Source organism: Balaenoptera borealis, assembly GCF_965194805.1.
Source record: "Balaenoptera borealis genome assembly, chromosome: 16".
NCBI lineage: Eukaryota > Metazoa > Chordata > Mammalia > Artiodactyla > Balaenopteridae > Balaenoptera > Balaenoptera borealis.
In genome coordinates, this window is record NC_138872.1 from 14,876,339 (window position 1) to 14,899,537 (window position 23,199).

Genomic DNA, 23,199 nt, shown 5'->3' on the forward strand with positions numbered 1-23,199 from the left:
ATTTTATGTAGTTTAACGTATGTTTGAAATGTTAAGGAATTTTTAAAGTTTAAATTATATAGTATCAGAACAGAATAGAGAACCCAGAAATAAAAATAAAAATTTAAAAATATACAGTATCTATCACATAGAGTTGTTATGAAGAGTAAATGAGATAATGTGAAACTTCTGGGTGGGTAAAGATAGCAAGATGCAGTGGAGTCACAGAATCTCTGTCCTCGTGTATTTAACCAAAAAGTAATAATAAAAAATTAAGTTAAAGGATACCCCCCAAAATTAAGAGAATTCAACCAAACAATGAAAAGGGTACAATTTGGACTTTCCTGGCGGCGCAGCGGTTAAGAATCTGCCTGCCAATGCAGGGGACATGGGTTCGAGCCCTGCTCCGGGTAGATCCCACATGCCGTGGAGCAACTAAGCCTGCGTGCCACGACTACTGAAGCCCGTGCTTCTCAACAAGAGAAGCCACCGCAATGAGAAGCATGTGCACCGCAAAGAAGAGTAGCTCCCGCTCGCCGCAACTAGAGAAAGCCCGCGAGCAGCAACAAAGACCCAGGGCAGCCAAAAATAAATAAATAAATTTTTTTTAAAAAAAGAAAAGGGTACAACTTTATGGCATAAACATCAAAGAGGTGTAATCAAGGAAAGAAACAGAAGATTCTAAACTGAGTCAGTGTGGTTTTTAACCTGACCCAGAAAAGGACATCAGGAAAGCAGGTGAATCCACAAAATCCTGAGCCTTCTCACCTAGAGTGAGTGAACAACCTGGGATAAAGGGGAAATTCCTGGGAGGAGAAGTCCCTATCTGCCTTCAGAACCTCTCAGTGGAGGCGGAAAAAACCACACAGCTTCCGTTTTCCCAGGTGCCATGATGAATTATGGGAAGGATCTGAAGGCCAAACATACCTGCTCATAGGCATCAGACACACCCTGTACTATTCACAAGGAGAAAGACTAGACAAAAGAGTGGATCCCTATTTCTTTCCTTCAGTTATTTTTGTTTGTACACAAGTGTGATTATTCGCCTAATTCTATCTCTCCACTGCACAGTATCTCCAAGATAGCAGGGATGGGTCTGCCTTTGCTTATGATAGTGCCTAGCAAGTAGGTGTATAATAAGTCATAGGGCCACCTAGTAGGTGTATAATAAACATTCAGTGAATAAATTAGTGAAGGAGGGAGCATATGAGTTGGTGTCAAAGAAATCTGATTTCCCATAGTGTACAAATTTCACAGCCACCATTTTTATTTTGCATGAACTATTCACAAGGAGAAAAACTAGACCCCATGGGGTCTGGGGCATTTCCTAACTAATAAAAAAGCCTACCTGATTCACATAGCCATCGGTGTGATTAATAGAGTGTATTTACAATTGTGTGAGCAAATTCTATTCCCTGTGACAAATATATTCTACAGATTAAATGAACAATACAACATTTTACATGCTTCACGGTCAACAACTACATTCTGGGAAATTTCTTTTTGACACTGAATGAATATTCCAGAAAGAAATAAATAATTCAAAAATAATCTGTGACTATATCACCAGAATCCTTTTGCCTCTTGTTAGTGAAACTAATAGGACACACAGCCTCTTTAAATGTAAATTTAAATAAAACATTTTCTCTACCTCTCTGCTCTCTTTGTTCCTTGCGATCCGCAGATTACGGGAATATATATACTAGTCTCCAATACACACACCTATAGGTGTTGAGTTTTATGAAAGACGAAATCAAGGTATTCTAGGATTTAAATGATCTATTTCCACAGTTAGAGAGGAAAGAAAGTACTCTGAACATCAGAAGAAAGGCGAAGCCCTTTAGGGGGAGGGGACCTGGCCTGGGACCCATCCTCAGCCGGGGACGCCGTTACTAGGCAACCCCTCGCGTTCTCAACCGCCGCCCGAACCACTTCCACGCCCTCATTGCTAAGGAGATCGACGCTCCAACTCAGCCCTGCCGCAAACCTGCGCGCTCTTGCGACATTGCCGCGCCTGCCGCTGCGTGCGCGCCCTCTGCCCCCACTCTCCGCCCCGGCCGCCATTGCCTCGTGCCCGCGCCGGTCGGTTGGTGGCGCCTTTGTCCTACGGCGGGCAGGTGGGCTGAGGCGGAGGCGGCAGCGGCGGGCCTAAGGCGAAGAAGCGGCCGGGAGCCCGCCGCGCTGGTAGCGGTGAGTGCCGGGAAGCGGTGGCCGTCCGCCGAGGCGTGGGGCTGATGGGCAGGCGGTTGAGGGGGGCCGGGGCCGGATGGGGAGGCTGAGGCGGGAGGGCCCGCTCGACGCGCGGCCGCGGCCTCGCCTCCTCTCCGGGTGCGCGCGGGGCTGCGCATGCCCGGTGCGGGGCGCGGCCTTCTCTGGCTCCCGTCGGGCACAGGCCCGGCCAGTCGGGGCGGCCGGAGGTGGGCTCCGGGCGGGCGGCGCCGCATTGCCGCCTCCAGTCTGTGCGCGACCCGCCGATAATAGTCCTCCGGGCTCCTCTGTAAGCTAGGGCTGCACACCCCGCGCCCCCTTCTCGAAACGTGAAGTCGCTCGCCTGCGGGTCCTCAGCGAGTCAGTGGCGCAGTCGGGATTCGAACCTGGGAGGAGGTGGCCGGCCTCGCCGGGCGTTCCGCTGGGCGCGCGGCGCCGGGCGGCGAACCGAACGCTCTGTCCCCCATCGCCGCCGCCCGCCTCGCGGCCCCTTGACAGCATCCTCGAGGCGTCTCGTTGTTATGTGACACCCTCCCCCCACACACCCGTTTTATAACGCGGACCCGGGCCCAGAAAACGGGGAAAGCAACCGGGCCCGCGGTTACCCTGGCAACTAGCGACCGAGCCAGCGTCCCAACCGGCTGGCTCTCTTTCTCTGGACCCCGGGCACTTTCCGCAACCCGGACGACCCGCCGGGGGCTTTTTTTAGAACGGCGTTTCCCCTGTTTCAGTCTCTCGCGTTGCACTTTTATGTCCGTGTCCCCATTGTACTGCTGTTTATTTACCAAATGTTACTTTTTTCTTCTTTAAACTGACTCTTTTTTTTTCTCCTTTTTAAATATATTTGTTTAAGGTGGAAACGTAAATCACGAAGCGTATGATGGAAAGCCAGTTATTTTTCTAATGCTCATAAAGAAATAAATACTTATGTATTAAAATAAACAGTGCGTCCTGATTCCTCCTGAAATTATTCTGCGTTCCACGCTCTGGGAAACGCTGCGCTAGGAGTATGGGGTTAATTGTGGTCCTTCTGCGTTTAGCTCTGTGCACAGAATTGTTCCCTGAGGCATAGCAGATTCCATGAAATGCCCCAGGGTCTTCGGGGATAATAATGTTGTAAGCTTTCTCGTTGTAAACTGTTCTCGTTATTGACTTAACGCGGGATAGTCCCAGAGAACTGCAGGGACTGTGCGCTCAAGGGCACCCGGTGTGCCTCCTCGGTTTTCTTGTAGCATCGTGGTGTGGTAGCTACCGGACAGTTCAAAAAAGATGTTTCTGCAAACGCCGATGGATTTGGTTTTTGACAAATCTAGGTGTAATGTTTTCTGTATGAGTCAGTCTGGGTGTGAAAACTAACTTTGATGTTGACTTTTCCAAAACAGTAAAGCCCAAGCTTTGCGCTGTGAATATTGGAGATCACTTGGCTATATGTCGACATCAGTTTCTTCCTTCATTCTGATTTCTTTGCCTTTCTTTTAGCTTATCTGTCACTCTCCAGATATTCTTTGAAACCTCTGACAGTCTTTTAACCTAAAACATAGAAACAGTGATTTTCCTTGTAGGCTGTGCTGGAGAAGGCCCAGTGGAAGGAATTTTTCTAGGCGCAGGTTGTTCAATGGCACACGCCTCTGAACCCCACACTTTGAAGGAGACATTGGTGAATTAACTTATTCATTAGTTAACCGTCTGTTCCTATTTGCAGTCTGTTCATAAGCTCTGTTTTTGTGTGTGAGATAGTAGATTGACTTTAACTCACTGAGAGAAAAGTCAGCATAGGCCGTTCAAGGGTTTTTTTCCCTCAAAGGCTGCGTAAAAAAATCCATATTCCTTGGGATTGCTTTGTATGAGCACAGTGTAGAATTTACGGAAGGCTAAGGTAATTTTCTTCACATTTCTAAGCAGCAGTCCTGTGTGGAGAAGAAATGAGAATTTTATTTTACTCCAGTCAGTTTCAGAACTTCAGCAAATGGAGCCTCATCTACCAGTGCTCAAAGGCTAAGAATAAACATTTTTTGGAAAGGCTTTAGAAGTCTGATGAGAAAGAGCACCTGATGGTTTGAAACTTCATTTTAAATAACCATTGCAAGCATTCATTCTCTATGGCCTGCAGATGGCAGTGCCTTTGTACAGCTTATTATTGTGCAAATTGTTGGAGTTCAGTTGTGCTTTTAAGAATGGAAAGCCTTTGGAGGAAGTATATTTAATATTTTATTCTGTTCTGTTTACATTGTTTCTTTGTTTTTGACTCTCCACACTAGGAATGAAACATCTATTCCTACACTCACTATTACTCTTGGTGGTAATGATAACATACAACCAGCAGTGCTTATGATTCACAAAGCAGGTTTACAAATACCAACTCATTTTCTCCTGCCAATCCTCTTGTGAGATAGGTAGACCAGTCTTATTGTTATATCTTTTTTGCATATGAGGAAACAGTGGCTCAGAGAGGTTATATTTCTTGCCCAAATAACATATTAGTAGAACATATTCAAGAAATTATTGAAGGTAAAAGATTTTGTGGTCAAGCAAAATTGGGAAATGTTGAGGTAAAGCATTGCTCTTAATCCAAAACTTCTCAGAAGCTTTAATATACTAAACATGTGCAACGTAGATGTCCAAGAGAGGAAGGTATTGTGATGCCTTTCTCTTGCTCTCCTCCCATGAACATCCTGTGGTAGTAGTGTTCCCCCAAACTGACCACTCTTTTTTCTATTCTCGGTTTGCTCTCTGTACCTTGCCGTTAACTAATGATTACCATATGTCTTTAAGACAAATACTTTTAAAGCTCTATCAGCCTTTTTGTGCCAAAAGATTTGTCCTGTGAACAGCGTACACATTGTCCAGACTATTCAGTTACTTGAAGTAAACTATCAAGAAGTTAAAAGAGCAGTGACCAACAGAAAATTACCCTCTGTAATTCTCATTAATGAGAGGCATTAAGGAAAGGATCAGGGTAAGGCCACTGTCTGAAGCAGCAGTACATTAGGGAAATATGAACTGTACTGACAGCTAAATATATAATACCAGCATGCCTGCTGCTTTTTAATATGAGTATTTATAGGGATGGTCATTTTCATTCTTTATCCTGTCACTAAAAAATAAAAGATAATAGGTCAACTGGACCAATTACTTTTATGTTAAGAAAATAATTCCCCTCAAAGAATCAGAACTTTTCCAGACCATAAGCCTCTTTTCCCTTTATTTCATGTTCAGAACAACATTATTGTTGACCTATGCAAAGACCAACAACTTTAGGCAAAGAGCAGGGGAACTTAAGTTGCATTAGTGAACAATTATAAAGCGGAGTGTCTTGTAACTTTAGTTCTAAAAAATATCTTGAGTGGTCCCCTGGTTTGGATCTGGAATGATTGAATTACTGAAGGTTAGGTTGATTCTGCAGCTAGTGGGCAAGCTTTGAAGAACTTTGAATTATAAGTACTTTGGCTTCAAGTTGCATATTTAATCATGCAGTTGGAGATTGAGATAGTAATAACAAGTATTTAGGGTCAGAGATGATACCAGAAATTTATTTTTAATCTCTATTCAGAAATTACTTTTGATATCCAAAAGAAAAAAATAGGAAAAACATGACTTTCACTCAATTTTACAACTTAGAGTTATAAATATATAATTGAACTTTTTTGCAGCCTTTGGTAAACTTACATTAGGACAGCATCAGAGTCACTAGAACAGCTTTTTGGAAATACAGATTCTTGGCTGCAGCTCCCCACCCCAACTCCTAACTGACCGATCTTTGGAAGAGGAAGCTGGAGAATCTGCCTTTCAGAAGCCACCCAAGCAGTTTTTATGTACAATAAAGTTTTGAGAACCCCCGATTTAGGACTTTAGAAAATGAGCTTTCACTGGAAATGGAAGGTTGAAGCGGATTCTAGTACTAATCTATTTGTATAAGATTACTAATGGGAATTGACAGCTCTGGTTTATGGTTGAGTTTCCGTTAATGCATTTGTTTTAAGAGAGACATTTTAACTGTAAAATGTTTTTTGGCTTCATAGTTTGAACTAGAAGTAAGAAGAATAGTTACAATGTCTGGAGTTTTCAATATTTTAATCCCTTCCATTCACATCAGTCAGATGCTTTCACCTTATTGAGAAGAAAGCATACCTACCAAGATTGCATGTTCTGCTTAATAACTTTAGATTTGCTTCACTTTGCTTGTAATAGTGTGAATGTGAAATTATATGTATGTGTCCATTTTTCTGTTTGTTGCATTTAGATGTGAAAACAAAATGCCTCAGAAGTTCTAGCCCCTGCCAGCAAAACTATACTGACAGCTCTAGTTTGCAGAATTTAGAGAGAACTTTAATGGGTAGTTTGACCTTTTTTAGCCAAAGAAGTGGATAACGTGCTATTTAAAAGTGGCAAGCTTGGTGGTTAATATTTTTCCTGCCAGTTTATAACTACAGGATTGGAAAAAGAAGCTTAAATTTTCAGGATACTTTTTAAATGAACAGATGAAATTGAAGGGAAGTGATGGACTGCACACTCCTTGTGGGAGGAGGAGGCACTGACCTTATAATTGGATATTATAATTATTACCTTTAGCACTATGGAAACTTGGGTTGATCCCATTTCCTTTGGAGGTTGCTATGTGATTATACTTTCTATACTGTTTTCAGGGATTGTATTTTTACAGATTTTAGCCATTGTGAGATGTTCTTTGTAACATGTTTATGAGCTATTTCCCCTTGAACACAGGAGTTTAGAAGGCTTTCTAAATGGAGAACCTAATTATATGTTATGCATAAACTACAGGGATAAATAGATAATAGAGTAGTACCGTAGTTCCCAAATACCTGCCAAGGATCACCTGAGAAACTTGTTAAAATGCAGGTTCCTAGGCTTCATCCTCAGATTCTAAAAGTTTGAGAAGGGGTCTAGGAATCTGATTTTTAAACATCTTCTCAGGTGGCTCTGATGTATTTTCATTAAAGAAATGTGATGTGGAGAATGAAAAGAATATATATATAAACGGAGGGAGAGGGTGAGGAGTTGTTTAATGGGTATAAGAGAGTTCGTTTTGCAAGGTGAAGAAGTTCTGGAGACCTGTTGCACAACAGTGTGAATATGCGTAACAATACTGAACCGTACACTTAAAAATGGTTAAGATGATAAATGTATATGATGTGTTTTTTATCACAATTAGATTTTTTTTTTTACGATATTAGAAAAAAATGAGGAAGAGTGGTTTGTTGTTTGTTTCTTCCTAATCAGTGGATTGTTGATATTAAATACTGATTCCTCTGGCCATCAGTTCCTTTTATATCCCTTTATTGAAGGTGAAATCATAACGTTTTAAATATTTTTCTCCCACATGGTCCCTTCAGTGTCAAACCAATGATCCTTGAAGGACATGATTATAATGGGCAGTATTTTGAATGTCTGAGGTTTAAATACATTCTTTTTTTGAATATACATACAGTAAACCTTCATTAATTTGGCTTCACTGAAACTCTGTTTATGGTAGTTCAGTTCATAGCCTCCTAACAGGCCCTCTTGCCACCAATTTCTTCCTTTGCCATGGCAAAGTTTTTTGTTATCTAGTCTACTCTGGCTTGCATCTGTAATTCCTCTCTTTTCCTGCTCCTATCCTCCCATCCCCTACATTAAACTCCTACGGTATTTCTAACTTATGTCCTTCACACCACTCCTTTCCCTTTGCATGTGCTGCAGTGACTTCTCTCTTTCTGGTAAACGTCTACTCATTCTTCAGGACTCAGTTTAAATGTTACTTTTAGGCCTTCCCACCTCCTCCACCTCTCTCTTGCCCCCTGTTCCTCCCAGTCTTCTCTCTGCCCTGCCACACACATAAACATAGTTAGGCCTTCATTATCTCTGCCACAATCTCACTTTAAATTATATTGTGATTATCTATATACATGTGCTTCTCTCCTTTATTAAGCAGTGAACTCCTTTAAGGCAGAGACTTTAGCCTTGTTGTTTCCGTATGTCTTAAGACCTAGTATAGAGTGTGACACGTGGTATGTATAGAAGCATTTGATGTACTGTACTTTTTAAGTTCATTAGTTTTCTAAGGATCTCTACTTGTACAGTTTACTGAAATTTTACCTGTTTTAAATAAACCTGTATTTTGAATTTTTTGTAGGTACAACTTTTTTAGTAGTTTAGATTAGCTCAACCTTTGTCAGTCCAAATTAGTGAGCTTTTTCTCTTAGCTGATAATCTTGAATCAGTATAACTAATACAGGTAGAATATCCACTTTATCAGGTTCAGAGAAATTAAGTGACTTGACTAAATCCACCCCCACCCCCCCAAAGTAGGACTAGAACTCAGATTTGCTGATCCCAGCCAAGTGTTCTTTTATCAAAAGAAGTCAAAAGGGCCGAAAATTAAATGTTGACAGAGAATTTTTGTCTGAGGGGTTGAAGTGAATAGAACGTCAGTAGCAAAAGCCAGAAACATTGTGGTTTGAGGTGATAGAAATCGAAGTTGTAATTGAATAAGTAGGTCCTATCCTATTGAGTGTCTGGGGCACTTACACATTGCAGTGATCAGCATAGACTGTGCCTTTTCCAGATTCCATCAGCATTTGATCAGGGAGTCCTCGCCAGTATTCAGAATGGAAATAGGTCTTTCTACTCCCTGTTGGAGTCAGCATAACATGTTTAAGCACTTTAGTGTCAGACACACCTGGTTTTGAGTTCTAGCTCTGCCTTTTGATCATCTTGTGACCTCAGCTAAGTCACTTAATTTCTCTAAACTTCGAATTTCCTCATTCACAAAATAGAGATCGTAATAGTACTTAACTCCCAAGAGTTGTAGAAAGGATTGCATGAGATAATGCACATAATGTTCTTATACAGGCTCTTTCCCCCATTCCTGTTCCCTGAAATAATATTCTAATACTGTTAAGGACATAATAATTATTTTAATTAGAAATTGAAAGAGATAATCAAATATGAGGGAATGTGTAGTTTTCAAAGTGAGCTTAAAGGATTGATTTAGAAACAGCAAGCAGGGCATTCTCTTATCCCTGACTCTTTACAGTATAACTCATTATAATATCCCTGATGTTACAATGTATCATCAAAGTCATCTTCATAAATATAGTTTCAATGAGAAGTCCTGTCCTTTCCCTTCCCAATTTTAGGAGTTACTGTGTGATATCCGCTGTCTCATCAGTATGGTTTTCCAAGTAGCATCATCTTTGTCATCATGTATCTCCAATTTAATAATTCCTGATTGTTGGTTGGTTTTCAACTAGACCTTTTGGCAAGCTGTATTTCATTTGTAATCACTTACTGAAATTGTAGTGAATTCCCTGGCAGTCCAGTGGTTAGGACTCTGTGCTTCCACTGCATGGGGCCTGGGTTCGATCCCTAGTCAGGGAACTAAGATCCTGCAAGCCCTGCGGCGCAGCCGAAAAAAAAAAGAAGAGAAAAAAAAAAAGAAATTGTGTAGGCTTCTGGGTTATTTCAACCAGTAGTGGTATTGTCAAATGTTGTGGTTCAAAATGCACTTGTTTAGAGTTGTTCTCACTGTTTTCCATTGTGATAGTCTTTGAAGTATAAAAATTGGTTTTAAGGTGAAAAGAATTATTTTACAGTGATACAATTAAAAAATAGAGCATGGGGCTTCCCTGTTGGCGCAGTGGTTAAGAGTCCGCCTGCCAGTGCAGGGGACACGGGTTTGAGCCCTGGGCCGGGAAGATCCCACATGTAGCGGAGCAACTAAGCCCGTGCGCCACAACTACTGAGCCTGTTGTGCTCTAGAGCCCGTGTGCCACAACTGCTGAGCCCACGTGCCACAACTACCGAAGCCCGCGCACCTAGAGCACGTGCTCCACAACAAGAGAAGCCACTGCAATGAGAAGCCCGTGCGCCGCAACAATGCAGCCAAAAGTAAATAAATTAAAAAAAAAAAATAGAGCAAAGCAGTTTCTGATACTATGAATGAAACATGCATTTTTATTTATAACATATCTAAGAACCATTGTGTGAACCCTGTCTGGCATATTAGTCTAAAATAAAGTTGTAGATTAGGCATTGTGTCTTCCTTTGGGAGTTCTTTACCCCATTCTTTTGTGATTTAAAATAGCTCTGCCACTTCCTGTATAACATTATGTTTTCCAGATTTTTCTCCCATTTTTTCCTTTTATGTAAATCCCTTCAATTGATGCTGTTTTTCTTGTCTAAAAATTCTTACCTGAGTAGTACTTTTAACTGTTTTCACCCCTTGGAAATCATAGATATTCAGGTGAAAGTTAAGCACCTTGTGGTGATGGTGATTTTGAATGGCATTCACATTGCTAATAAATTGACAAAGTATAGAACTACCAACCAAACTGAGGTGGAAGAGACACTAAGAGACTGAGTTGGCCCGGATAAAATAAAGCAGGAGGGAAAAGAAGCACCATTTCTTCCCTTTTATATGCAGAGGAGGCATTCCACCTCTCCTTGGAGGCTCTTAAGTTACCACTGCCCTCTTGTTAATTATATTCTCTCCAATTTTGTTTCCCACCTAATGTCCAGAAAGAGTCCCAAATTGTCTTTCCATCTGTTTTCCCTTCTCCTTTACATTAATATTTCTGTTTCCTTGGTGTAGATTATGTATCTCAGTAAGGATTAAGAAATAAAATAATCTAATTCAACTAATTAATACAAAAGCCTCCTTTACCAGTCCCAGTATTTGCATTTTCAGAGAGAAACTTGTTCAAATGAACCTCCAATTGATGAGTTTTCAAATTGTGTGACAGAAAATTGGGATGGGGCAAGGTTTTTTTTTCTGATTCTTTAAATCTTTGCTGTACCATGATAAGCTCCCTGAAGTTATTTCCACTTTTGGTAGCTTCTGTAGTCTTCCTGTATTTCTGAACTCCTAGGTTTTCCAAAAGTTCCGTGTGCACATATGTTAGGATTTTTTCTGTATGGGAATTGGTGGTGATGATAGTTTTTCATAACTCTCACTGAAAACCTCTCCACCTCTACCCTAACCTGAGCAGTGAGTCCTCTTAGATGGCAATGAGACTATCAAAATTTTCCAGGTCTCATTTTCTCCATATCTTACTCAAGGTGGAGGTTTAAGGAACTCTTAAAGAGGAATGAATAAACAAACACTTGACATACCACACTAAAAGTTTGCTAACTCCTAAAATTAAGAAAATAGTCTAAGAATTTTCTTTTTTGCAAAAGAAACATAAGCCACACCATCCAAATATAATTCCTTTGGACTACTCCATGAAAATAGATACTAGGAGGCAAATTACAATCAGAATCGTTTAAAGATATAATCTTGAATTTTTAAATCTTTCAAATGATTGCAAAAAAATTTCACCAACTTCAAAGGAAAATATGTACCTCATTCATTCTAACTGGAACCAGTTTTGCTCCAAAGGTGTATGGTACGTGACTACTTTGGTCTCCCCAGTCCTATATATAATGGCCCTCACAGAATTGGATATAATTATACAATATAGTAGTCCTTTTCATATGATGAGGGCAAAATTATATAGTATTTATAGACACCAATTAGAGTAGTACCATATGTTCCATACTGTCACCTAAACATTTGCCAGGTCAAGTCAACGTTTAGATGAGTTTTCTTCATTCACAAGGCCATTTAATAATACATGGAATCCTGCTGGGAAATATGGTACCTATTTATTTATTTATTTATTTATTTATTTATTTATTTTAAAATAGCTATTTGGTTGCCCCAGGTCTTAGTTGTGGCAAGTGGGCTCCTTAGTTGCAGCAGGCAGGCTCCTTAGTTGCGGCTCGTGGGCTCCTTAGTTGTGGCATGCAAACTTTTAGTTGCGGCATGCATGTGGGATCTAGTTCCCTGACTAGAGATTGAACGCAGGCCTCTTGCATCGGGAGTGTGGAGTCTTATCCACTGTGCCACTAGGGAAGTCCCTATGGTACCTGTTTAAAAGAGTCTGCACACCACTAACACCACTCCCCATGTATTCCAGAGATACTTTGAAAACTACTTAAATAAAGACATTACATTTGTCTCTGAATCATAGTCGCCATATATTAGAAAGCAGTACAAAGTAAGTGAGCAGACTAGGTCAGTAGGCCCTTCTAAACCTGAAATGATACTCTTCACAATTACATATAAAAGGAACTAGATACTCCCTGTAAGACATGTCGTTATACAACATGTAATTCAGGCCTTAGTGAACTTTAAGGGTTGTAACTTGTGACATACAGTACCAAACCCATGGTCAGGTATTACTGGCCAAGTCCTTTAGAGAACGCATTTTGTTACCTTCAGTTTGGTCAAAAGCCATTCTCCTAAAGATAATGGACTTTGACTTAAAATGGAATTGAAGATGATTCTCGCTTGAACAGGAACTCAAAAGTTGACAACATAGCAGGGTAAAGGCTATACAAGACCTCTTAAGTTTGTTATTACTGTGGTCTTTCACATGATAAGATTCTGGTTAGAATTTTTCAAACACATAATTACTGTTTTAAAGCACTCTATGTAAGTGCTTAATACCATTTAATGTCATTAGATACACTGTTAACTGCTTAATATGGAACAAGGGGAATAAAATTACACTGCAGCAGAAAGCAGTTTTATTTCTCCATTTACTAAAGTATGAAATCTTTAATGTACTTATTTATCTTTAAGGCATATAAAAATTGTCAAGTGTTATCTTTGGGCATGGATTGGTATTTTAGATACTTCATCAGTTCTTACTTACATAATGGTGTTTTTATTTTTCAGTTTTTGCAGAGCAGGTTTGTTTTGTTTTTAGCAGGGAGGCTTTAAGTGCACAAATTGGCTTTCTGTAAGTTTGTATGTTTCCACTGTTCTTTATCTGGTTGTGTATGCTAGGCTTCTGTAACGAAAACTTAGGATGAGTGTTTTGTTACCTAACCTTACTATACCAAATGCCAGTTTTTATTCTTAGGTACTTATCTATGAGGGTTATAGATGTTAACATGTCATATACTTTGTTTAGAAAATAATAAATTTCTTTCCTACATCTCATCCTGGAAGATTCTATCCAGTGGAATGCAATACAAGGCAAACTAAAAGGAGGCCCTGCTTCATGGAATATTCGAAGTTTTAAGACAGTGGATTCCAGCCATTACTTCTTTATAGCATAAAATGGAACTATTTGCCTTTGCTCTTTCTTTTTTTTTTTTAATTCTCTTTCTTCCTTTCTCCTCCCTCAAAAAAGAATCTTACAGCTGGTTCTCCAAGAGTTTAGAAGACAACCTTTTCCCCTTTCAGAGGGGGCAATTGTTAGGTTTAGGCTTGGCATAGTGTTAAAGCATTGACGTAATCAGTTTTACACAAATTACGTGTTAGCTAGAAAACTGAGGGACATTCCCTACGAAGCCATGACAATGTACTGCCATAACTTAATAAAAATTGCCCAAGTGACTGTGCGTCTCCTGAATGGATTTTCTTACACCATCTGGTTGTCATTGTAGTTTTTTTGTTGTTGCTTTCATTTGAAATGTGCTGATGATCTTGTTTTTATTCCGTAGCATTGAACAGATGGGTTGATTATTCTTTTCAGATATTAATAAGGCAGCGGAAAGAAGAAATATGAATACGGCTCCATCAAGACCCAGCCCCACACGAAGGTAAAGTACCCTGAAGCAGTGAGTTACCTTGGGAGAGTTGGGCTCTGGGGAGTTAAGCCCAACTTCGTACATCAAGGGTCTTTTCTTCCCCCCAACAAATCAGAAACGCTCAAGCAAACAATAAGAACATGAACCTTGTGTGAAGGGCCTTGCTGCTTTTTTAAAACTTACATCAGGAGATGCAGAGGAAGCTTTGTGTTTTCCGTGACAAACCCAGCAAGTCAGCTTGCAACATAAGTTGCAGGCGATTGGAAGAGGATAAACCTCTGTCCGTCTGCAGCTCACGTGTCCATGGGAGCCTCCACAGCAGGAGGAGTGCCCGAGGGCCGTTGGTGTGTGCTGCGCTGCACTGCAGCAGGCAGCGGAGATTCGACTCTTCATTCCAAATGGCCGCTGGCCCAGATGTTAACCCAGGTTTACAGGCAGTGCTGCCGGGCCTGTGCTGCAGGTCCCCTGTGTGCTCGCGTGCTCGGGCTACCTATCGAGGGGGAATAAAAAGGGAAAACACCGCACCTCTCAGAAGTCTCCCTTTTCTTAGCTTTCCTGGAAATGAAAGGCATTTCCCCAGATGTTCTTCCACTGTTTACAAAAGAGGTGTTCAAGATGTGCATTAAATTGGTCCCTTCTCTTAAAGAAGAGCCTTATTAACGTTACCATTTATACCAAAGATGAGAATATTGTATTCAAACTGTCTGGCTCCGTAAACAGCACACAAGTGGATGTAGTGTGTGCGGTTTTGTGTGGAATGCAGGCATATATATCTCATATCTGGTGTCTCTTCGTGGCCCAAGTGGATATTCAGTATGGGTTTTGCCTTTTCCCCTAAGTAAAACGCCAGTTTTCTGCAGTAAACTATGTACCTAAACTATATACCACAGTAAACTACATTTCATGTGATAAACTTAACACTGCTGAGTACAATGAATCCTAGTCTGTACTGGTAGCTCCACAGGTCACTCAGGGATATACCCAACTAGCTGGGCATTTACACATAACATACAGCTGTCCTGCTTTGGAACAAAAACACCTATAGTTTGTTACCTACTTATAGGAAGGAATGGCTGCTGTGTGTTTGGTGTATATGCGCCCACTTGGATGTAAGGATATTTTCTAAGCTACCAGGATTAAATTACATGTGTCTGTTCTGCAGAGTTCAAGCAGACCCTAGAGGCAAAGTAATGCTGCTGATTTTAGTAAGATTCTTTGAGCACTCTGCCTGCACAGAGGAGTTGAGTCTGACACCACAACTATAGCTACACTACAGCTATATATACACACTACAGGTGGATACCCTGGTCATCCATTGGTTTCACTGCAGAAATGAGCATATACATTGGTATTCTGTTTGTTCTCTCTAACACCATAAGGAACACCTGCAGCTTGCAGGTATATACTGTATTGATTCATTTTGTGTGTATGTGTGGGTATGCTAAAGAACATAAACGAATCCTGTAGAACTTCAGCAAATCCATATAATGTCTGCTTCCGTTGTGCTGCATCTAACCATGCTGCAGATGTTGGGCAGTCCCTTCTGTGTTGCTCCTTGTTGCCCCAATAAACATGGAATACAGGTGGCTAAGAGTTTGCATCTATTGGTCAGAAATACGGGGCTCCACTGGAAGTTGTGGTTGCTAAATGACTTGAAAGGAGATACGGTGTACATCTAATTTCTAAGGAGCTCTAATGTGTGTGTTTCTGAAGTAGGTAGCTTACCAGGAGTGTGGAGTTGGTCACTATAAAGCTCCACTAGTAAAATCTTCCTCCTCTCTGTTGTCCCCATGATGCTTATGATCTCTAGGTAATGTTGGTGTGTTTCCACAGGCAAAAAAGGGGGGGTGCACATCGCAGAATACAGAGTAGTTCCCATTTGTGCTATGGATTGAGAAGAATATTTTATGTCATTCCGTTAACAATATACCTAACCAGATGCTTTTAACATTTCCAGTTGATTGTAGGTATTCAACCTACATTGGCAATGTAGGGGAAATAACCAACTCACCTGGTTGGAATCCAATATAGCCATTGCCAGGGCAATTTATATTTTAAATTGCATTAAATTTAAAAGATTAATTTCATCCCAACCTAAAATGCCACTCCATAATTTCATCTGTAATAGAAGAAATATTTTTATGCTTTTTTTCTTCTTTTAATACCCCCCCCAAGGAAAAACATACAAACAACATTGGAGGGGGCCTTTTAAAATGTTCTCCTTACCAGATTTACAAATATAAATACACGTTACTTTTATATACCTTTTAATATATCATCTTCCTCAGAAATAAGTTCTAAAATGAGGTTGTTTGGGATGTGGATAGGGCTGTGGCTTCCCGCTTTATTTACAATCAATAGGAGGGACAGCTAGGCTAATTCAAATTCCGTTAAGAATCAGTCTTCCTTGGTGATAGTCCCTAACTGGATTCCTCAACATGTTGTTTACCATGATTAAGTTTCATATAGTCATGCTTAGTAAGGTTCGGGGAAGAGGATGTTCACATCTAGTAAAATCTTTTCTGGGCCCCATCTAAAAATCTAAGCAGAGTCCCAGGTTTCTTTACATTTAATAAAAATAAAAATTTTCAAACCTTAAAGCCAGATAAATCGAACATTGTATTCAGAATAGAACACTAACATTTTGATCATTGCCCTGATCACGTATTATCTCTTGAGATATACCAATAGGGTAGAAATAAAATACAGTAAGTAGGCAAGGTGTGTGGTTAGTCTGGAAGGGGCTGGCTAATCATTTCTCTGAGGGTGAACACTGGATAGCACTGTCTTTTTGGGTGCGTGCTTCCAGTCAGAACCTTGAGATAATTCCAAGTGAAGCAGTATGTTGACAACAATCCAACTGCCTTCATTTGGCAACCCTAATCATTTTATATGCCCCCAGGCATAAGGAAATGCATTATTCACAGGAAAAAAACCCACTACCTATAGCAAACATTTCCCTTAAGTTGTAACTCTGTGTCTTCAGTGTTGCTACTTTTAATAAGAGAATTGTTTTTAAGCATGTTGGCAGGACTTTTGTAACATCTTGTTTTGCTGGACTTTAACCTTGAGTGTCAAAACACCTCAGTATCTTTGGGAATTTTCACAGGATTATCACCTCTTCAAATGTCTCTGTAAGCCACGGTTTTGCTGGCTTTGCTCTCCGTTCAGTAATATGCCTCCCTGATGACTCCAGCTGTCAGAATGTGGTTCTGACAATATTGGCCCAGCCAAGCACAAAATTCTGCATCAGGGATCCCTGCTCTGGATCAGATTTCAGCCTGAATTCTCATCATTTAATCCTTGGACCACTTCACTGGACTCCATTGTATGCATTGAGTACATTGCATAGTTACCATGCAGCTTGTCTAGCATTGGTGCTAGGCATCAGTCCTTACCTTCCTCAGAGACTGGACCATGATTCTCGTCGTACCTCAGTTCTCAGTTTTCATCTTCAGCTCAACACTTCGGCAGTCCAGTTCTGGAATATATCCTTATGCAGAAGTGGCCTCCCAAGTGAGACTCTGCATTTCCTAAACCTTCCTACATGACCTGAAAAAAAGCAAATAGAATTAACTTGTCTACATCAAGAACTCTGCAGAGAATTTCCCTATGTATTCGTGAAGGATGTTAGGCCTGGTGCCTCTTTGGTGAAAATCGTCGAGGATTGGTTCATCAAAAATAACCTAGACATCATCAACTATATTTCAGTTCTTTAAAAAAGAAATAACTTAACTGTAGACAAGTTTCTTATGTAGCCCGAGGTGATTTCTGTGTATCCACAGTGTTAATTCCTTTGATAACTGCTTGCTTCTTGGGTATGAGACAGCCCTAGCTCTAGGTGGGCTTCACAATTACAGATTGCAGGCTGTGATTACCTCTGCACTAACACTTAAAGAAGAGCCGTCAGTTCTCAGCAAGTGCTGCCTCTCTCTACCAACAGAAGAGTCGTATTTGTGTTTGAGAAAATCATCAGTGTGCTTCCTAGGGAGAAGCATGGGCACTTATAAAATTTGGATTTGTAATGTGTGATATCTCATTGCACCCCATTATCCTACCTGCACCTAATGGCAAAATTCTGTACAAGTCTGTCGTCTCTGTTTCTAACAGCATGGAGCGCATGGTGGGGGATCAACATCACACAGCAGCCGGCCATTTAGAGAATGGTATTTGTGGACAGTATCTGTGACAGAACAGAAGTACGAAGAGCTGATGAAGGATTTTTTTTCAGGAGCAAAAAAAAAAAAAGGCTGGCCTCCCAAGGAAAATATTACTGTGAACAGAAAGAAAAAAAGGAGATGCCAACAAAGAATAGGCCAGAGGCCTTCCTCCCTAACCTTCTGTACAGCCAAGGCCAAAGAACACCATCCTGGGCTTGAGGTCTCAGTCTCTAGACAAAGAGAAGCTCAAAGTCCATCAGTTGTCCAAGATAATCATCTTATCAGTAAGCTGTCAAATGCCTAGTGCTCTGCATACCCCTGTTGTCCCCAGGAAGAGAAGCACTTCTACCAGAAGCACCTCACTTGCCATGGTTTTTCCCTTCACCCATCCCTCCTTACCTCTCAGATATTTCCAAATGGTGTGACTTTATTTCTCTCAAGGCAAAGAGTATTTGGCCTTTTCCCCCCTCCTGCTGAATAGCTGAGGAATTTGCAACAGAATTTTAGTGGTTTTTATCATTTGCCTTCAGTTTGTGGACTGTGGTTCTGAAATTTCTTTAACTACTATTCAGTTTCTTTTTAGCCTCTAGTGACCTGGTACCTGAGGGTACAATGCATTGGTCTCCAGTTAAACACCTCTGGTACCGTGGGATGATATAGTGAACTGTATTCTCCAGAAACTTACTTCTAACCCACTTGTTATCTGAGGTCAAGCATCTCATTCAGCAGGCTTCATCCTTGCGGCACTCTGAATCCTGCACACTGTACCACCTTTTTGTTATCCGGTTCTTGCTTTGAGAAAGATGTTGGGGCCAGAAGCAGGAGCCCTTTTGTTCTGGGGAGTTCTTTGTTTGGGTTCTAAAGTGACCTTAAAGGGTTTTTTGTTTTTGTCTCCAGAAGAGCAGCAGTCTGCCATACTGCTCATCTTTTGGAGAAAGGAAAAAAAGCTTTGCCTTTTCATTTTAGAGAATTACTATCCTCTCTGTCCCTGCTTCTACCACTCCTTTGGTTCTTCCCCGTGTGAATATCGTCTCTTCTACATTTTTACCCAGAAGGTAATTGAGGGGAAATTTGTAGTTTTGTTGCACACAGACTTTAGATTCATTGAGGGGGGGAGAGTGCTTGCCTTCTCAAACTGGAAGCACGAACCCAGATTTTGGGAATCTAGGGTGCTATGGTCAGCCTCCAGGGATAAACTCTTGACAGGTGAGTAAGGTATTTCAGTGGATTCAAAAGAATGAGCACCAAATATGGCATTTATAATTATCCTAAGTCTGTGAAAAACATGCTCTGACGTGGTGTTCTTGTCCCTGTCCCCAGCCCTGTTTTCACCAGCCCACAGCTTTGTGTGTGGTCTGTGGTCTGTCAGGTTCATGATCTCTTTCAGCCTTGATTGCCAGAGAACACTTGAAATCTGATTCCACCTCTAATAACTGTTTCTAACTGCTCCCCAAGGCAGGTTTATCTGCCGATCATTAATCCAGAAATACTTTTCAGTTGTCCCTTCCCATTAGATCCTGGGGATTTGCCCACATTATACACTAGATCAGATGTTACACATGTTAGGCGGATTTATGTGACATAATAAAAGTTGAAGTAAGAATCTTGGTTAGTCTGCACTTTATTTTAATAGGAAAAATGTTTAGCTGTCCTCATTTAAATTCTCTAGTCTCCCATATGTTTGCTCCCACAAATCAGGAGTACTTGTGAGCCTTAAAACATATGACAAGGACTTTTCATAGAAGCAGAATTGGCATTTAAATTGTTTTTTCTGTGACCATGTGGATGAAGTGAAATTGAGGTTTTCTTCCAAGCTGAGGGCATCATGATGAATGCCCATATAGGTAGTCATGGTAGATGACAAAACTATAAAGAAAACATGATGCCTGCTCTTGAGAGGCTTACATTTTAGTTGAACAATTCAATTCATTAAACATTTACTGAACTCTTTTCTGTGTCCTATGGATACAAAGCATTCGGAAGAGCTTACTGTTTGGTAGGGAAGCCATGTAAACAAATAACTACAGAACAGTATGATAAGTGCAGCAGTAGAAATATGTGTGCAGAGCAAGACTCATTTAACATATTCATGGAGCATCTGCTACATGCCAGACAATATAAACGTATGCGGTGGCTTTATCATGGAGAGTGAAACTGACAGTGCTTGTCCTCATGGACTTACAGTCTAAGGGCAAACAGACATTACACAGGTAAATTGATATGTGACGTCAAATTGTGATAAATGAGTGAAAGCAAAGTGCTATGAGAGAGAGTGGCCAGGATTTAGGGACAGAAGATAAACTTTTAAACTAACAGAATCAGGGAGTAAGGGATACTTCAGCCTGAGACCTGGAAAATGAGTATGGATTCGTTCCTGCTACTCAAGTAGAGGCATCAGGAAAAACCTTGACTAGCTATAGCTGAAAGGTCAATATGGTAAGAAAGTGGTGAACTAGGGAGAAGGTGAGACTAGGTTGGAGAAGACAGGAGCCAAGGCCAGGGAGAATCTTACTAACTTCAGTAGAGATTTTAGACTGAATTCGAAAGACTGTGGGAAACCAGTGAAGGGTTTTATGTATGTAAAAGATCACTTCAGAGTAACCTGGAGAAAGATTGGGAAACAGGCAAGAGAAGAGGTGAGGAGACTACTTTAGAAGGCTATTGTTGTGGTTTTGGGGAGAGATGGTTTGGGGTTGGCCTTCAGTGGTACCTTATAGAGGTAAAGAAACGGGCAGAATGGATATCAATTTCAGAGAAAGAGTTAACAGAATTTGGAAATGTGATTGGAAGAGTGGATGCGACTTTAAGGAAAGGATGACATCCAGTTTCGTGGCTTGAGCAACTGAGTAGGTAGATGAGATGGAAAAGAATGGAGGAGGAGCATATTTGTTGGAAAAGATCAAGAGTTCAGGGCAGGTTTTACGGAGGAGGTAATCCTTAAAGTGGGTCACACAAGAAGACGTTGTAAAAAGGTAAACCAGATCAAGATGAGTAATAGAAATAGTAAGTGCTCTAAGAGTTTAGCAGGAGGAGAAATCAGCGGTTACTAGAGATTAGAGATTTCTTGGAAGACATGGGACATGAACTTGCCTTTGAGGATTGGGTGATACCTGAGTTAGTGCAGGAAGAACATTCCATGTTGAAAAGCCGTATGAACAGAAATACTGAGATGCATAGCGTGAGTTGAGTCATAAGAACAGCTTAAGTAGAACTAAGGAGGTTGGATCAGGAAATGGGGGAGAAATAATAAATGCGAAGGGGCCAGATCTGTTAGGGAAGGGTGCCCAGAAGCGTGATAGCCAAGCTGCAGCTGGTAACAGGTGGAAATTCAGATGGTTAATCTGGTATTTGCTGAATGAATTGAAATCTGGAAGATTGGGTTTTGGTTTTGTTTTTTGGAAACTCTTGGTGGTGCCAGCATAAAAATAAGAGTTTGGATTGAACTTAGAAATCCAATGAGAATGAACAAGAAAAACAGGATTCAAGTGACTTAATGGGGATAGAGAAGAAAAATCAGTTAACTTTCAAGAACTTAAACCATGGTAAATGGGAAGATAATTTTAGGCAGAAATGAAAAAGTCAGTCTGGGCCTGATTGGGTTGAATAAGAAGTTTAATTTTAGATATGTTGGGGATGAGTTTCCAGTTGGGTGGAATGTCTCATGAAGAATATTGAAGCAGATCAGGCCAAACATACCTGTGACTTCAAACACTTTTTTTTTCTTGTTTTTGTTTTTTTTAAAACAAACAAAAAACACCTTGGCAAAAAGGAACCAGGTTCTACATAAACCTCAGACTGAGAGAGACCACTTCTCAATAAGTATGTTAAGAAGGTAGAGAAACTGAGTGTTCCTGTACCTGACTGTATGTCTCATATTGTACTTCTTTCTTTTTTCCCCTTAATTTGATTAATCCTGCTAGATGTTTTAAGTGACGTTTTCTGTACTTTAAGGACAACACCTTTGATCACCGTTACCTTGTATGAGATGGTGCCATTTGCTCATTTTTTCTTCATGAGTTTTGCCCCTTATTATCACACACACACACACACACACACACACCCCCGCAACGTTCTGCCTCTTTTTAAAGTCTCTTTCGAACAAGTCTGATGGGAGGAAATAGGTTCTGGGGGAAGACACTTTCACTTTGAAAACCTGTTGAGATAGAGATGATAGTTTGACATGTATACAGAATACTGAATTACCCCCTGAAGCCTGATAAACACTATGATCCCAGTCAGAACCTTTGACTCTGGATCATACATTCTTCCCTCAATATCCTAATCTTTTGAGATTCTAGAACCTACTAGTCTTTATTTGCTGACCAGATGGTAACTATCCTTAAAATTTTAATCATGTTCTCACTGACTGCCGTATTTTAGAGAAAAATGCTTGGAGGGTGGGGGCTTCCTCCAATAAAGAGCTGAAAGGTTGGCTCCTTCAATTTCTTTGTCTTAGCATCTTCTTGCTGCCTCCCACAGGGATCCATATGGCTTTGGAGACAGCCGAGATACAAGACGCGATCGATCCCCCATTCGAGGAAGTCCAAGAAGAGAGCCCAGGGATGGCAGAAATGGCCGGGATGCTCGAGATAGCAGAGACATGCGAGACCCCCGAGATTTGCGGGACCACAGAGAGAGCAGAGACATTCGGGATCACAGAGACAGCAGAAGTATGCGTGATGCTCGGGACATGAGGGATCCTAGAGACTTTCGTGACCTAAGAGACTCGAGGGATTTTCGAGATCACCGGGACCCCATGTACGACAGATATAGAGATATGAGAGACTCACGAGATCCCATGTACAGGTACCTGTACAGCTGTTCTGGTTGGTTTTTTTGCAATAGTCTTTTTTATGTGTATTCTGCTGAACTAATGGAAAGCTCTGTATAGCAGTGACTTTATCAGCCCTATATTTCCAATGTCTATCAAATGGTAGATGTGCTGCTTAATAAATATTTGGTGAATGTGTGAATGATGATGAACTGTGCTTAGTGAATGAATCTGGGTCTCTCCCTGTGGCCTCTGAAAGGCAACATCGTGCAAATGGAAAAAAAGATGGAGTACAAATTGTTTTGGCCATGCAAAACCGCAGGGAAGGTGCACAAATGGCCAATAAATACGTGAAAAGATGCTTGACATCCTTAGTTATCAGAGAAATGCAAATTAAAGCCACAATGAGATACCACTTCATACCTACGAGGATGGCTATAATAATTTATTTTAAAAAAAAGTGTTGGCGAGGTGTGGAGAAACTGGAATCCTCATACA

The 23,199-nt window shown here is 40.8% G+C and overlaps 1 protein-coding gene across 3 annotated transcripts in view; it reads left to right on the forward strand.

The window, feature by feature from the left end:
• The first annotated feature begins 830 nt into the window (after positions 1–830).
• NCOA5 (nuclear receptor coactivator 5) overlaps positions 831–23,199 on the forward strand; it is a 31,195-nt gene continuing 8,826 nt past the window's right edge. Inside the window, exons 1-3 of one of the 3 annotated variants that reach the window (XM_082362831.1) lie at positions 831–2,169; positions 13,716–13,782; positions 22,410–22,736. In XM_082362831.1, the coding sequence (XP_082218957.1) occupies positions 13,745–13,782; positions 22,410–22,736 (365 nt within the window). In that variant the 5' untranslated portion in view covers positions 831–2,169; positions 13,716–13,744. The remainder of the gene's footprint in view (positions 2,170–13,715; positions 13,783–22,409; positions 22,737–23,199) is intronic. The other 2 variants (XM_082362833.1, XM_082362832.1) reach the window with 2 other exon arrangements.